The 16,251-nt window shown below is 49.5% G+C and overlaps 1 protein-coding gene across 2 annotated transcripts; it reads left to right on the plus strand.

Annotated features, from left to right (window-relative positions):
* The first annotated feature begins 350 nt into the window (after positions 1-350).
* On the plus strand, positions 351-8,224 carry LOC109270400 (translation initiation factor IF-2-like). 2 transcript variants are annotated; one of them, XM_019454947.2, is made up of 2 exons: positions 351-914; positions 6,575-8,224. In XM_019454947.2, the coding sequence occupies exons 1-2, from the start codon at positions 420-422 to the stop codon at positions 6,668-6,670; spliced, it is 591 nt and encodes a 196-aa protein (XP_019310492.1). In that variant the 5' UTR covers positions 351-419; the 3' UTR covers positions 6,671-8,224. The 2 variants fall into 2 exon arrangements, 1 of the variants encoding a protein (XP_019310492.1); XR_002081511.2 differs by lacking the exon at positions 351-914 and adding an exon at positions 1,000-2,155.
* Positions 8,225-16,251: the final 8,027 nt, after the last annotated feature.

A 16,251-nucleotide genomic window follows, 5' to 3' on the forward strand; every position in this document is an offset into this window, starting at 1 on the left:
TCCCACTCCACCCTCCTGGCCCCAGCACTCAGCTCCTGAGTGGAACAAGTGCGGCCAGTTCCCAGGCCCATGAGGGTGCAGGAAGGTCAGGAGACCTGAGGAGGCTCCAGGGAGGGTGCTCCCCGTTGGCCTGACTCCTTCTTGGCTCCTGACTAGACATGGAACTACATGCCTGGGCTTTCCAGTTCCTGAAATAAGGGAAAGAGTAAGAAATCAACTTTATCCCTCCAGAGATACGTTGAAGTTCACTAGGCATGAGAGTGTATTTCAAGTGCCTGTATTAATATGATTGCTGTAAATATTTACATTCCGGCCAAGAACTGGGTTAGGAGCTCTCTTCTGTAGTTACTACAAACCCTCCTCCTTCCGCCGTCAAAGAATCCTCAGAAGGTGGAGCAGAACATCGAAGCAAACTTTGCATGCTCACCCCGCGCGGGCCACCAGACCGGGCGGGCAGCGGGGACCGCCAGCTCCACGATCAAGGCCAGGGTCAGGCCCACTCCCCCACCCGGGCGCTCGGGCAATCCGGCCACGGCCGCGGGGAGCTCGGCGCGGCACCACGGCCTCGCCCCCCGCCCCGCGGCGGCCTCGGCTCCCAGGGCAGGGAGTCGAGGCTGCGCTGCGCCGCGCTGCGCTCGCACCCGACCCGCGCGCTGGGGGTGCCGCCGGAGGAACCGAGGCCCGGGCCGCGCCCCTCCTGGCCCCGGCCCAGCCGCCCTCGGAGGGAAAGTTGTTGCTCAACCCTGAGGAATGCGGAGCCACAGCGGCGGCGGGAGGAAGCGGCGGGAGATTACGACGACAGCCGCCGGGGACCGCGCCGGGGCGGCGCGCGGCGAACTTCGCCCGAACGTAAACAGCGGCCCAGGCCCGGGAAGCGGCGCCGCCCGAGGCCCCCGCGGACCCGCAGCCTGGAGGTGACAACCACGGGGGGGGGGGGGGGGGGGGGGGGCGGCGGCGGAAGACGGCCAAAGCCAGCACACCCCCCCCACCCCACCCCCGCCCGGCCGTTCGGGAATGCGGGGCAGAGGCAGGGCCCAAGGACCAGGCAAGAACCGCCCACCGAAAACAGGCGGCAGGGATTTTTGTCTTTTCTGTTCACGATTAATCTCCCACGCCAAACAGTGCCTTGTGAACATAGTAGGCCCTCAACAAACGTTTCCGAAAAGAGTGGCCTAACCCCATCCCCACGCCTGGCCTCAGTTTCCTCCCAGGTACAAGGAAAGGTTTGATCTCTGAGGCCCCTGGCAACTCTGAAACTCTAGGATGCTGAGATTAAATCCCATGTGTACTGCTGTGGTTTTGCTTTTAGTTTTTCAGGGACATTTTTAGTGCTACCCTTTATGATGTGCCAGGAGTGAATTTGACACCAGATGGCTTTTTTTTTTTTTTTTTTTTTTTAAATAAGAAAGAAGACAAAGGGAGGGAGAAAAATATTTTCCAACTGGCAGTGCTGACAGCATTTTGGAAGAGAATCCAGGGAGGCAAAGAGGAGCTGTTTCAGCTTGATTTTTTCCTCCTCCAGCGCACTCTGCCCCCCTGGCCTCCACCATAAATGGGGTAGATCATACTGGAGCTTTTTATAGGCAAAGGGAACGTCATCACAGGAAACTCCACCCCGACTTGGGAGTTGCTTTGTCCTCCCTGGCTCTCAGGGAGGACTGGCCCCAGAGCTACAGGGTTATGGATTCCAGCTATAGGGAGGCTCTGACTAAAGGCGGACTCTGGTGTTAATTAGAAGAACAGACAGACACCTGGCAAATCAAAAGTTAGCGCTCCCTGCCTGGGGAACATGAGGGAAAAAATAGCCAAAATGGCAGTGTCTTTCCCGGAATTCCTCTTCTCTTGGATCCCAAAGCCCTCTCTTCGCGTTGCTCAGAATGGCCTCTAGCTCAGTTCTTAATGTTGTGGCAAGAAGGGAAATTCCTAGAATAAGCCAATTTGGCAGCGAGCACAATGGCGTCAACTCGGGATGCTTCAGTCAGACTGCTGGGGTTCAGATCTTGGCTGCATCACTTACTAGTTGTTTGACCAGGACAGGTGACTCTACCTCTCTGTAAAGTGGAATAAAGTCCTCACCTTGTAGGGCTGTTGTGTGGATATAATCAGATAATACAAGAAAAATGCTAGTGGCCTGCCTCTTCAACATACCGATATGGTAAGGAGTCAACATTTTCCTTATTTGTTCAGCTACAGGACCCCAAAACTAGGACCTTGTGCCGGGTAAGCCCACTGTGGCAATGTCACCTCTAGGCGAAGGAGTCCTAGTCCAGCTGACTGGCCCTCCCTCCTCCTCCTTCACATCCCCAGGAGACTGGAGGAAGGCATCACAGAATGAGCAGAAGTCATGTGTCGGGCTCTAACTTGATGAATTACTCTTAAAGGGATCTGGGAGGTTCAGTAAGACACAGGCGACCCTTAGCCCTAGGGGAAGAAGGGACCCGTGGGCCAGGAGAGGGCTATTGGTGCTAGGTTGGGAGGTTGTGACCAATGCAGTGACCAATGCAGTGAGAACGGCTTGTAATGGCCACCCATGGTCTCTAACCCTGTGGGGTGTCCTTGGGTTTTTTTTGCGGATAATTGTTTCAGATGCAGTACTCTTGAATCCTTGACCAGCAAGCTCCTTGAGGTCGGGTCTTATCTTTGTATCCACCCTACACAAACTCTGAGCAGAAGCCACACAAAAAGCCAACACTCTGGAGGTGCTTACTGATTTGGTTGAGCTGGGTTTTTTTGGACCGAATGTTTGTGTCCCCACAAGATTCATATGTTGAGATCCTAACCCCCAATGTGATGGTATTAGGAAGTTGGGACTTTGGGAGAAGTGATGAGGCCATGAGGCCTCATGAATGGAATGGAATGCTCTTATAAAAGAGACCCCAGAGCTCTCTTGTTCCTTCTTCTATGTGAGGACATGGCCAGAAGACAGCCATCTATGAACCAGGAAGCAAGACCTCACAAGACACTGAAGCTGCCAGCACCTTGATCTTGGACTTCCCAGCCTGCAGAACTGTGAGAAATATATTTCTCACCTAGTCTGTGGCATTCTGTTATAGCAGCCCACATCAAGACATGTTAAAACAGGGGAACAGGTTGGAAGTCCAGACTGGATGAGCAAGGGGAGACAGGAAGTAGCTGGGCACTCAGACACCAGAGGGTCATCTGCTGGCCCCAAGTGTCTTTCTTTCAACCCACAGGCTCTCCCTCCAAATACTCCATTCAAACTTTTCCAGCCTCTAGAAAGTCAATGACACTTAGCCTGTCCTGCCAGAGGGAGGTCTCCAGCTACTCTGTCACCCCTGGCCTGCCTGAGCCTCCAAGGCCAGCTTTGTTACCACCTCTTTCCCTTTCTGGAATGAGCACTGGACTCCCAGCCAGGACAGAGCCAACTTCTGCCCTGAGACATTTTGGGGGAATCTCCGTGTTGTTATTCACATGGCTGGCTCATTCTCCCTTTGGGTCTCTCAGAGGGGACTTCCTTGACTACCATCTACCAAAATTAACCACTCCCCTAAAATGACCTTCCATTATCTTATCCTGTTTATTTTGTTACTTGCATGCTCAATGTCTCCCCAACCCAGCCGGACTGAAAGTTCCAGGGAGCAGGGATCTTGTCTTCTGTCATCATTATGTCTTCGCCCCCTTCACAGTGCCTGGTATACAGCAAGTGTCTACTTAATGAATGGTGAGCTCCTCCCCGAGTTTTCCTCTTCTCGCTAGCATTTTCAGTCAATTATTATCTATGAGGTAATTCTTGTGTCTCCAAAAGATGCATCAGCCTCCTTTATTTTGAAATCTTATTAATGCTACCCTTTCAGCCGTCAGCTTATTTTCCCCTCCATCGCCCCACCAACCACCCACGGAAGATACTTGGCATTTATGTGATAGTTTCAACCTCTTGGTTGAAAGCAATAGAAAGCCAACTAAATATGGCTTAAACAATCAGCAAGTATATCATTTTTTAAAAATTTTTTTAAATGTATTTATTTTTGAGAGAGAGAGAGAGCAGAAGAGAGGCAGAGAGAGAGGGAGACACAGAACCTGAAGCAGACTCCAGACTCTGAGCTGTCAGCACAGAGCCCGACACGGGGCTCGAACCCACAAACCGTGAGATGGTGACCTGAGCTGAAGTCGGAGGCTTAATGGACTGAGCCACCCAGGCGCCCCAGTATATCATTTTTCAGAGGCAAAGAGGGTTAATTCCGCCTTCAATAAAGTCGAGGCTCCACTCAAACTTCCAGGCAGCTTGTGACTGTGTCAGGATCCCTGGCCTAGTGGGCTTCCCCCGTGTCTCATTGGCTAGAGTAGCATCACATGTCTGGGCCTGAACCAGCTGCTGGCCAAGAGGCAGAAACACCCTGACTGGCTGCGTAGACTTATCAGCATTCCTCTCCTGTGGCCTGGATAGAGGACAGGTACTTTCAGGAATAAAATCAAAGCGTACCAGCACAGGACAAAAGGCAGGGAGTGCCGTCGCATCCATGAGCTGTCTGATAACCTTCCAATCAATTGTTTTCCTGCTTAAGTTAGCCAGCGTTAGTTTCTGCGGCCTGTAACCACAGAATTCTGGGGCAGCTGCAGATCTGGGGTTATGCAGTGAGGAGTGACAGGAGCAGCAAGCACGGCTAGGACAGCACATGTCCATGAGATGGAAGATGTGAAACAGCCCTAAAACCCGAGAAAATGTCTGGTGGGTTTTGAAAGCTAGGTCGTCAGAGCTCAGAGTCAGAGGCTGTATGTTTCAGGCAACCTCACTATGACTGTACCCCGAGGCTCTGTGACCTGGGGAAGGTGCTTCAGTACCTTCAGTAGTTTAGTAGATACTGAAGTAGACTAAAGTGAGCACCCTCCCTTTTAAAAAACTTTTTTTTTTTTTAATGTTTATTTATTTTCAAGACAGGGAGAGAGACAGAGTGTAAAGCGGGGGAGAGCCAGGGAGAGAGAGGGAGACACAGAATCCGAAGCAGGCTCCAGACTCTGAGCTGTCAGCACAGAGCCCGACGCGGGGGGTCGAACTCACAAACCACGAGATCATGATCTGAGTCAAAGTGGGACGCTCAACCGACTGAGCCACCCAGGCGCCCTGACCACCCTCCCTTTTTAAAATTCTATCCTTCCTTGGTGTGCAGGGGGCCATGCATCTAGATGACCGGCCTGTCCCACCCGTTGCCTTCCCTTCAGAAGACTTGAGCGAGTGCACTGCCCTTTCCCCCACCTCCTCTTTCACTCTCTGCACAGACATGATGGACACACATGCTGCTCTGTGCTTCTGTTCTTGAGCAGCAATCCCCCCTCTGGACATAAGACTCCTTCATCACTTCATCACTCCTGCCCCACCCTCCAATCTGAGAGTCAGACCTTCCTGCTGGGACCTTAAAACTCCTTCCTTTCCTCCTGTCCATTCCCTCCTCCCACCGTCCCCACCACTGAGCCTGCTTTGAAGAACTTGGTCCAGTTCCTGGCACACAACCAACATCCGACTAGTGGTTGTCGATCTCGTCTTATCCTCTTCTGCCTCACGGTGAATAGTCTGCCTCAAAGCCAGCCCCTTTGCTGCCCCTTTATCTTCTTCTAGAATGTCCCCCACCCTTCTCCTCTCTTCTTCTGAGCTGAGGCTTACTCCCCACTGCTCACTACCTCCATCCTTGTTCCATGCTGTCTCACCACTGATTCTCACTGTCTCACCTCAGCTAGACCTCCCTGACGCCCAGTAATCCTTGTCATCTCTGGGAGGTTTCCAGTCAAGTTCCTGAAGCAGCTCTCCTAAGCTCCTGAACCTCCCCTCCTCTCCCTGCCCACCCTTCTCCTATAAATAACCCACGCCCTCTTTGTCAGCAGGAGCAAGAGTGTTGGGCACAGACATCACTATTATCTACCTCAAGAAGACATTCAGACCTCTGGTCACAAGATGGCGGAGTAAAGCTCTTTCCATCACCTTTTTCCTTCAAAAATCACCCCCTGGGGCACCTGGGTGGCTCAGTTGATTAAGCATCCGACTTCAGCTCAGGTCATGATCTCACGGTTCATGGGTTCGAGCCCTGCGTCAGGCTCTGTGCTGACAGCTCAAAGCCTGGAGCCTGTTTCAGATTCAGTGTTTCCTTCTCTCTGTGCCCCTCCCCTGCTGGCTCTCTCTCTCTCTCCTCCTCTCTCTCTCTCTCTCTCAAAAATAAATAAACATTTAAAAAAAGTTTTAAGTCTTAAAAAAAAAATCACCCCCCCAAATGACAAGGAGAATAAGAAATAGAAATCCAAACTCCATCTTTAACTAAACTAGGAGACATTTAAAATCCTGGACCACATCATATGGAAACAGTAAGTAGATGGGAAAGTGACAAATGACTAAGAAAGGCAGGCCCAAAACATCCAGAGTCATATACCTATAAGAAGCAAGCCAACTCTTCCCCCAGAACCCTAGAGAAGCTCGGGAATTGGAAGTTGCAGGTAAACTAGACGACAGGGGTCCAAAACCTGGGGGCCTGTTCCAAGATCTATTTAAAGAGCAATTCGATAGTCAGGAAAGTCAGCTGTACCCAACACAACCAAATGACTTATTGTGTCCCCTTCCCCACTCACGCAGGAAACAGGAAGATGGATCCTGGAGATACTGAACTTTCCTGGGGGAGGAGGTGGAGAAGGAGTGGGAACAAACACTGAGCGAAAGTCAGCATTCTGAATTGTGTTCCTCAGCCCGCTTGCCACATGCCGCTCCCCACTTCCAATGCTACACCCAGCTCTAGAACTCCGGGCAGGTGGTGGGCTTCCAGCTGGAGACTAGACTCAAGGACCTTTCCAGAAAAAAACCAAGCTTGCGCCATCGATACTGACCTTTGGGGCTCCCCAGTGAAAGAGTCCAGCCAGCCACCTAACTGCCCTACCGTAAGCCCACACGGAGCACTTCCAGATCCATCCAGTGCCTCCTTCTCAAATACGAAAGGACGGCCGAGGCAGACCAGACACCTGTGGAAAGGCTCCAGTGAGATACAAATCAAAACAGCAGAAAATGGGAAATCAGAGGAAACTGAGACAATATAGAGAGAAGAACAAATTAATATCCTCGGAGAGAGGGTACTGCACGTATCGAGAGAACCAAGAACAGGAAACCACGCAAAAAAGAAAAGAAGAGAAAAACCAGGGAACATGAAAGCACTCTTGAGAATTAAAAGAAAAGAAAAGGATTCGTGACAACATACTTAGTAAATGGATTGGAATATAGCATGGAGGAAATCTCCCAGAAAATAGAAAAAAGAGATGGCCAATAAGAGAGAAACAATAAGAAAATCAGAGGATCAATCCAAGAGGTCCAGTATCCAAATAGCAGGAGTTACAGACATTCCAAAGAAATAACAAAGAAATTCCCAGAACTAAAAGGCCTAACCTGTTAAAACAGAGGTTCTTAAACTTTAATATGCACAAAAATACCTGGAGGGATTGTTAAAACCCAGATTATATATATCACCTATCATGTGTAAGTATATATTAATATATGATATTAATATAAAATATATAAACTATTCAGCCAATTCAACACATAGAGAAGGAAATCTTGCCATTTGTGACAACAAGGATGCACTCTGAGAGCATTATGCTAAGTAAAATAAGTCAGACAGAGAAAGACACACACTGTATGATCTCACTTATATGTGGAATCTAAACAACAAACAAAACACCAAGCTCAGAGACACAGAGGACAGACTGGTGGTTGCCAGAGGCAGGGGGTGGAGGTGAACAAAGTGCGGAAAGGGAGTCAAGAGAGACAAACTTCCAGTTGTAAAATAAATAAGTTGCAGGGGCACAATGTGCAGCATGGTGACTACAGTTAATAATACTGTATTGTATATTCGAAAGCTGCTAAGAGAGTAGATCTTAAGAGTTCACATCATAAGAGGAAAATGTGTAACTATGTAAGGTGGCAAATGTTAACTAGATGTATTGGGGTGATCATTTCGCAGCATATACAAATATCAGATCATTACGTTGTACGCCTGAAACTAATACAATGTTCTATGTCGGTCATCTCTCAATAAAACAACAACAGCACAGATTGCTGGGACCTAACCAGAGTTTCTATTCACTAGATGGGGGGTGGGGCTCACAAGGTGCATAGCTAACATGTTCCCTCCCACGTGTGGTATTGATGCTGCTGGTCTGGGGACCACACTTTGAAAACCACTGTTCCATTAAAAAGGCCTATCAAGTGCCATGAAACATGACCCATGTCAATACATCATGATGTTTTCGTTTTTGTTTTTAAGTTTGTTTGTTTGTTTATTTGGAGGGAGACAGAAACAGTGTGAGTGGGGGAGGGGCAGAGAAAGAGAGAGAGAGGAAGAGAGAGAATCCCAAGCAGACTACTCCTGCCAGCACAGAGCCCGAAGTGGGGCCCGAACCCACGAAACCATGAAATCATGACCTGAGCGGAAACCAAGAGCCGGAGGCTTAACCAACTGAGCCACCCAGGTGCCCCTGTGATGTTTTAATGTATCAGGGATGAAAGAGAAAATCTGAGAAGGCAGGGTGGGGGAGGGAGATGAATTCAAAGTCTCAGGAATCAAAATAACCTGAGTCTTCTCAAATGCAACATTTTACTGATTTATTTTTTAATTTTTTTTTTCAACTGCAACATTTAGAAACTGCAAGACAAAGGAGCAAGGCCTTCAAAATTCTGATGGAAAACAATTTTCAACCTAAAATTCTATACCCAGCCAAAAATATTAATCAAAAGTGAGGGTGAGTAAAACCATTTGACGTATGCAAAAGGCTCTAAAATATTATACCTCCCAGGCACTCTCTCAAGAAGCTACTGGAATATCTGGAAGATGTGTTTCATCCAAACAAGGAAGTAAACAGAGAAAGAGAAAGACATTGAGTCCCTGAAAGAGGAAAAGGGCAAAGGGAAGTCCGAGGGTGACAGATGTGCCACAGACCTGGAGAGCAATGCATCCAGAGAGAAGCGGAAGGATGGCGTGCCCCAGGACAAATGTCTCCAAGGAAAAACAAAACAGAACCGGTAAGATTATATGACAGCCTTGGCCATATGCAAAATTGTACTGAGAAGGCGTTTCACAGAACTGTTGAAGGGTGTGGGAAGACAGAGCCAGAGATTCAAAGAAAACCACGCGAAGAAAAAAATGAGGCAATTAACTCCAGGAAAAACAAAAAAGTTGTACAAGAAAGGAAATGTAAACACAGCATACAACAAAAAGTGATATTAGAAGAGGAAATGTAACCAGAATACTTGCCTCAAAAGTAAATAATATCTACAAACTCAATAATGAAATCACTGAACATGGATTTAACCATAAATTATGATATAAACATAAAGGGGGTGGGGTGGGAGCAGGGGAAGAGAAGACTTTAAGAGAATCAAAATCCTCATCTACCAAAACAAGAAGTCAACAAATTAGATAGATGAATCCAGAATGGCAGTGCGTATATTATTTAGAAATAAGGAAGGAAATAGCAGAAGAAACAGCTAAAACAGTTGACAGTGGTTGCCCCTAGGCGTAGGATAAAGATTGGGAAAAAGGCCAGGGGACTTCTGTTTTCGTACAGCCCTTTAGAACTATTTGATTTTTAAAGCTATGTCTATGTAGCATCTTGATAAAAATAAATATTGATTTCAGAAAGCAACTATAAAAGGAGGGCGTCACATCCTCCCCTACAGTATTCCTGCAGCACCCCGCGTGGACTCCAAGGACCATCTTCGCGGGTGGCATTATTTACCAGCTCAGCCCTCCTCCTCTCCCAGATGCAATCTCTCCATCTCCTCCTGTTCTGTCAGCCATCACCCAAGTGGATGGCTGTATGCCAACCCTACTTAACTGGCAATTTCCAGAATGTGCCTCTGGGACTTTGCATGCGCTGTGCCTTTCTACCTGGAAGGCTATTCTTTCCTTCCCTACTCTCAGCCCAACAGATTAAAGATGGTTTATACTTCAGGCCTCGGTTTAGATAACACTTTCTCTTTAGGGAGCCTCCTCCCCCACCTAATCTGGGTGAAGTGTTCCTCTTCTACACAACCCTGCTCCTACGATGCTCCCAGCTCCAGAGAATGCCCCTCTCTTGCCTGCCTTTCCCACTGGACTGTAAGCTCTATGGGGACAGGAATCCTGTCTTACTCACAGTAGCCCCAGGACGGATTGCTGATTATGCAAGTCAATGATTTTGCAAATGATTGAATACATGACTCACATTTAGTAAGGGCTCAGTAAATAGTCGAATGAGTGAATTAATGATTCAAAAAATGCAGCCCTCTCCCTCCACCCAAAATATGCCTCCCTTTCTGCCATGTCCACTCTACCATCTACTCTCCTTCCTACAAGGTCATACGTCTCCAGCAGGTTGGCTGTGGCCAGTGCCCCACCTTCCAATCCACTCACTCCCCTCTCAACCTCAAAAGAAGCCAAGGTGCCTTGGTGTGACCAGGGTCAGCTCCAGTATAGGGCTTTCTATCTGAGTTGGCACTAGAATAGAGTGAACAGTTTAGGGACTATCTGCCCAGCCCATAAGGAAAGCCATCCCCTCTTAGTGTCCCTGTCCCCGGACCCAAAGGACAGCTCTCAGAGGTCTGGAACCCAGGCTAACCAGAGGGAACATGGTGAGCTCTTGACTTCGGCCTGCCTAACAAGGATAGAGAGTGCCCTAAACTCGGCGACTGGCTCGACCCAGCCTTCCTGCCTCCCTGTCCACTTTGCAGGCCAAGAGCTGAGACTCTAGCCCTTTGAGCTGGCTTCCCTTGGCGATTGCCTGCTAGTGTCTTCCAGTAGTAAAGGTATGCGGCCAATGCCTGGGGTGCACTGAGTGCTCAGTGTGGCCCAGACACACAGTACACGCTGGAGGGTAAAAACCCGCCGTGCATCACTCACCGGGCTCTAGAAGCCAAAGCAAATCTGGCCTACGCTAGGTCCAGGGAGAAGGGACCAGAATCTGCAGCACTGGAAAGCCTCTAGGTCGCCGGGTTAGGGGCGTCCTGCCGCCCCACCCCCACTGCGCCACGTGACCTCAAAGGGCCGCCAGGGGTTTGGAATGTGGCGACCCTAGCTGTGCCCCCAGAGGGGCCGACCGAGGGGCGGTGGAGGGAGGGGCGGTCCCCGGGCCGGAACGAGTGGAGGGGTGGGGGTGGGGCGCAGGAGGGGCCCCTTCTTTCCTTTCCCCACCGCGCCAGGCGGGCTTGGGGCGGGGGGGGGGGGTGGGGGCCGAGTCGGGGGAGCAGCGAGGGAAGGAGGAGGTTTGGCTTCGTCTAGGGAACCTGTAAATGCGGGCCGAGAAACTCGATCTGCTTCAGTCCCTTCCCTATTTAGGAGGTCTGGAGCCAGGCGATCCGTGGCTGCTGGGGGCGCAGGTCACGTGGCCACCTAGGACTGAGTGATGGGGAAGGATGGGGGGAGGCTGTGCTCCGGAGGAACCTGGATTGAAGGAGGCGGGTGTCCAGGCTTGGCCGGCCCGCCCCCACCCCAAAGAGTACCATTTGTCTTTATTTTACACTCTTGCACACTGACCATGGGGTGGGGAGGCCTAGGATCTGCCCTGCGGCAGGTCCGCCCACCCAACGAGCCCTTTTCCACTCCCTGGGCCAGGTGTGTCTGTCAGTCTCACCAAGCCTCCAGTTTTCAAATCCCGGGGCAAATAGGACTCCGAAGTCCTAGGCTCTTGTGTCTGTGCTGGTGGTCAGGCTCCCGGGCTCCACTCTGGGTCCGGGACTCCCACTTCCTGGGTGGTAGAGAAAGAGCCTAGGAGGCTAGCACCCTGCCTCCCCGCCTTCCTGGCTCAGTGCCCCAGGAGATAAGCAGTGCCCAAGGAGGAAGATGCCTACTGGCACTGGTTTGCCACCTAGCTTACTGTGGGCCAGGCTCAGTGAGAGTCATTAAGAGTGTAGAGGGGAAAAAAAAAAGACAGTACCTGCCCTCAAGGAACCTATACTGGAGGGGATGGGGGTGGGGGTGGGGGGACAATCCAGGATACCAGAATGGAAATATAGGAGCACAGAGAAGCATCTAGGACAGAACTGGGAGGATTTGGGGAAGCAAGGCATCTAGGCAGAGAGCTGCCCATGCAAAGGTATGGGGCAAAAGGTGTCACAAGTGTTTAGTTCCTCTGGACACAAGCACGAGTGGGTGTGTGGAAGGTGTAGGAGATGGGGTAGGAAAGCCACCAGGAGCCAGATCTTGAAGACCATTTGGAAGTGGCTTGTAGACAGGATGAGATTTGCATCTTCTAGCAGTGCTAGGGTTCAAATTTGGAACCGAGAGAGTTTGATTAGGAGCCTGTTGTCGGCCACGCTTGAGGTACCAGCAGGGAATGTAAGGAAGGCCTGGGGGGCCTGGTGGCTCAGTCGGTTAAGTGTCGAACTTCAGCTCAGGTCATGATCTTATAGTTGGTGGGTTGAAGCCCCGTGTCAGGCTCTGTGCTGACAGCTCAGAACCTGGAGCCTGCTTTGGATTCTGTGTCTCCCTCTCTCTCTGTCAAAAATAAATAAACGTTAAAAAAAAAAAAAAAAACTTTTTTGGGGCGCCTGGGTGGCTCAGTTGGTTGAGCATCCAACTTCAGCTCAGGTCATGATCTCGCGGTCCATGGGTTCGAGCCCCACATCGGGCTCTGTGCGAACAGCTCAGAGCCCGGAGCCTGCTTTAGATTCTGTCTCCCTCTCTCTCTGCCCCTCCCCTGCTAATGCTCTGTCTCTGTCTCAAGAATAAATAAAAGCATTAAAAAAATTAAAAAAAAAACTTTTTTAATGTTTATTTATTATTGAGAGACAGAGAGAGGCAGAACATGAGCATGGGAGGGGCAGAGAGGGGGAGATGCAGAACCCAAAGCAGGCTCCAGGCTCTGAACTGTCAGTACAGAGCCCAATGCGGGGCTCGAACTCACAAAGCGTGAGATCATGACTTGAGCTGAAGTCGGACACTCAACCAACTGAGCCACCCAGGCACCCTAAAAAAATTTTTTAAACGAATCCTGACAAATACTTGGGAAGGGAAGAGTCACTGGTCCTCAGGACTGATTGGCGGGGACATGAATCCGGAGGAAGAGGCATGGGTGACGTCAGGTTTCTGGCTCGGGGAACTGGGCAGATGCAGGAGGAACAGTTCTGGAGGAAAGGTGGATGATGGTGAGAGTAATATTAAGCACTTCTAGTGTTTCAGGCACTAACACTTCACATATTATCTCATTTAATTTTCACAATGACCTATGAAGTAGGTACTACTGTTAGCCGCATTTTAATATGAGGAAGGTAGTCAAAAGTTTAAGTAACTAGGTGGTAGGGTTGGGATGTGAGCATGCCTGCACCTTGCAGAATTCATCTTCCCAAATCTGAAGCCCCAGTGAGGGGTCCCAGGTTACTTTGCAGAGAAGCTATGCCCACTACCGTTAGCTCCTCCCCAGCCCCCAGTACCTGGTACCCCCACCAACTGTTCAGTCACGGTAACTGGTTCTCCTTCCTTCATCCCAACCCACCCCACGTCCCCCTCGGGACTTTGCCCTGAGCAGCCAGGACAGGACTAAACAAGCCTTGCGACTGACCAGAGGGCACAGGGCTCTCAAACCCTGGTGCCGAGACCCCACCTTCCTAGTTACAACACAAAACGGAACTGAGACTCTGCGGGAACAGAGAAAACAAGAAAATGGATGTGTTCCGTTTGTAATAAAAATAAACATTTTTTTTTCAATGGAACATTTCGGTGACATCAGAAGGTCATGAAAGGTCTTCCTTGGCCCAATCCTGTGTTTATTTTCTGTGGTGAAGGGGGCAGGGTTCTGAAGCAGCAGGCATCTCCCTGAGAGGAGGCCCCTCCAGCTCTGTTTCCCTTTCCCAAACCTTGGCTCAGGAACACCCAGTCCAGGCCACCAGACAGGGACGGACAGGGACAGCCGCTCCTTGGAGCCCCACCCTCACCATGCCACTGTTCTGGCACTTGCTGGTGGTTGGGGGTGGGGGTGCTTCTGTTTTCACACTGCCTCTCACCAGCCCTCCCGGTGAGGTATAGGGATGGGACAGGTAGGTGAGCTTTCTTTTGGGAGAGCTGTGAGGCCCAGAGAGCCCTGGCTTCAACCCTCAACCTTGAACCTAATTAAACAGCCTACCCAAAGTCACATAGTCAGCAACTGGCCTAGAGGCAAGAGGTTTATTGAAGAGGCTGTTTTAGGCAGAAGTGGGAATGTCCACTTACCCCTCACTTCCCCCACCCCCTTAACAGAGAGCTTTCTGGAGTGGAGACCTATACTCTGGGGGCAGATCAATAAGAGTCCCATGGCCTATTCGTGTTTGGGGTTCCAGGCTCCAGTAAAGCTGGCACTGCCTTTTAGTCTCTGGAGGCACAAAGGTTCCCAGCAGGCCTCTCGGAGACCTTCCCTCATCTATCCCCTCCCCCTCCTCTGGCTTCTGTTTGCATCCTTGTGCCTCTCTCTAGTCTTGGAAGGGTTTCTGTTTTCTTATATATATAAACCTTTCCTTGACCTCATAACAATGGCTACCTGAGCACCATATCCTCTGCATCTATTAGGGACAGTTCAACAGTACACAGAGAAGGCATCTACAACAGACAGAAAATGACAGCAGTGTTGTGCCAACCAAAAGTCACAACCTGGTAGTGGGTCATGAAATCAAATTAGTGGGTCACGGACAGCACCTTAAAAAAATGAAATAGAATACAATAGAAAATTGTTTTAGTTATCTTGTAGTATAAAATGTGCTTCTTGCCATGGGTCTCTGAACCCCTGTCCAAAAGAACACGGGTTAAGACATAGAGTAAAGACTCATACAGCAAACACATAAGGCTGCCTGCTCTGTGGCAGGTACTATGCTAGGTACAAGAGACACACTAATAAATAATACATTATTCATGAGTCTCAATTAATCTCAATCCATCTTCTGGGTGGGAAGCCAATAAGCAAACTGCCAGTTGCAAGACAAAATGTTAAGTGCTCGGAGTATGTAGGAAGCTGTAAAACCCTGATGTGAGAGTGGGTATCTGGGAGGACTTCCCAGAGGAGGTGATATAATTAGGGTTCTTAGCAAGAAAAGACAGTGACTAGGTTCTAGTATTTCCTCCATTCTACACATAGGAAATTATAAAAAAAGAAAAAAGAAAAAAAGAGTTTAGTGTTGCCTCCTCTTACTAAGCTTGTGAAAGACCTTGGGTAAGTCAATTAACCTTTCCAGACCCTGTTTCCTCCTCTACAACATGGGCATAAAACTGCTGTCAACCTCAAAGACATGAGAGATTAAAAGAGGCAGTGTCTGTGTGAGTACTTTATAAACTATAAATGAGGGAGGGATTGTCTCTACCGATGAGCAAATTGAAGTCTAGAGAGATGTAGTGTCCTGTCCACCACTACAGAGGTGGGGGTAGCAGGTCCCTCTGAATCCTCAATTCTCCCCTCCTCCCTGCACTCTCCCTCCTCCCATCAACTGAACTAACTTGCAAAGGTGTAGGGGGCAGGGCCCAAAAAGGCCCCATCATAACCTAACTAATGAAGATTTACCTTCGAGAATCCTATTGGTTTAGTGATCTTTTAATAATGATGGGAGATAAATACACAAGAACGCCTCCCTTTCCCCTTCCGTTAACAAATTAAGATCTACCCAAACTCAGTTTTTAAAGTTACATAAGCATCATTCAGATCTTCTGTAACAGCTCTCATTTTGGAAAAACAGCATTTCCATTAAAATAGTGTTATATAAAAAGGTTTTGTCAATGTGTGTGTAGGAACAGAAGAAACAGGCCCACACGAGCACTATTAAGGCACACAGGCTGATACACATCACAACCACACCTGTCCTCATGAAGGAGGGACAGTGGGGGTCAGGTATTTGATGGTACCTGGAGAGTTCAGATATGACCTACTTGTCCTCCACCTCCTAGTGAGACCTGGTGTAAGTTGGGCAATGGGAACTGCAGAGGGAAGGCCATCAGCTGCTCCCAGCTGCCAGAGACCAGAGAAGTCCTTACCTTCTGGAAGCCCCTTCCTTGGTCGGTGAGTTCCATTAAATCAGGTACTATTAGGGTTCGAATAGCTCATAAGTCACCCAGTGCAATCTCACCCTACATCACTCCTGCCAGTGTTGAATGGTTCCCTTCCTCCCAAGGCAGCCCACATCACCTGTGGACAGATGTAGCTCACTGGGAAGGATCTAATATGGAGTTAAAACTTGCTCTTCTGGAGCCTCTTGGGAACAAGTGTGTGTGTGTGTGTCCCTCACCTACAGCCTTGAAAGTCCAGGAGCCATAGCCAAGGGAGGGTGTCTGAGGCCTA

Source organism: Panthera pardus, unplaced genomic scaffold (assembly GCF_024362965.1).
Source record: "Panthera pardus isolate Hobbes unplaced genomic scaffold, ASM2436296v1 HiC_scaffold_6, whole genome shotgun sequence".
Classification (NCBI taxonomy): Eukaryota; Metazoa; Chordata; class Mammalia; order Carnivora; family Felidae; genus Panthera; species Panthera pardus.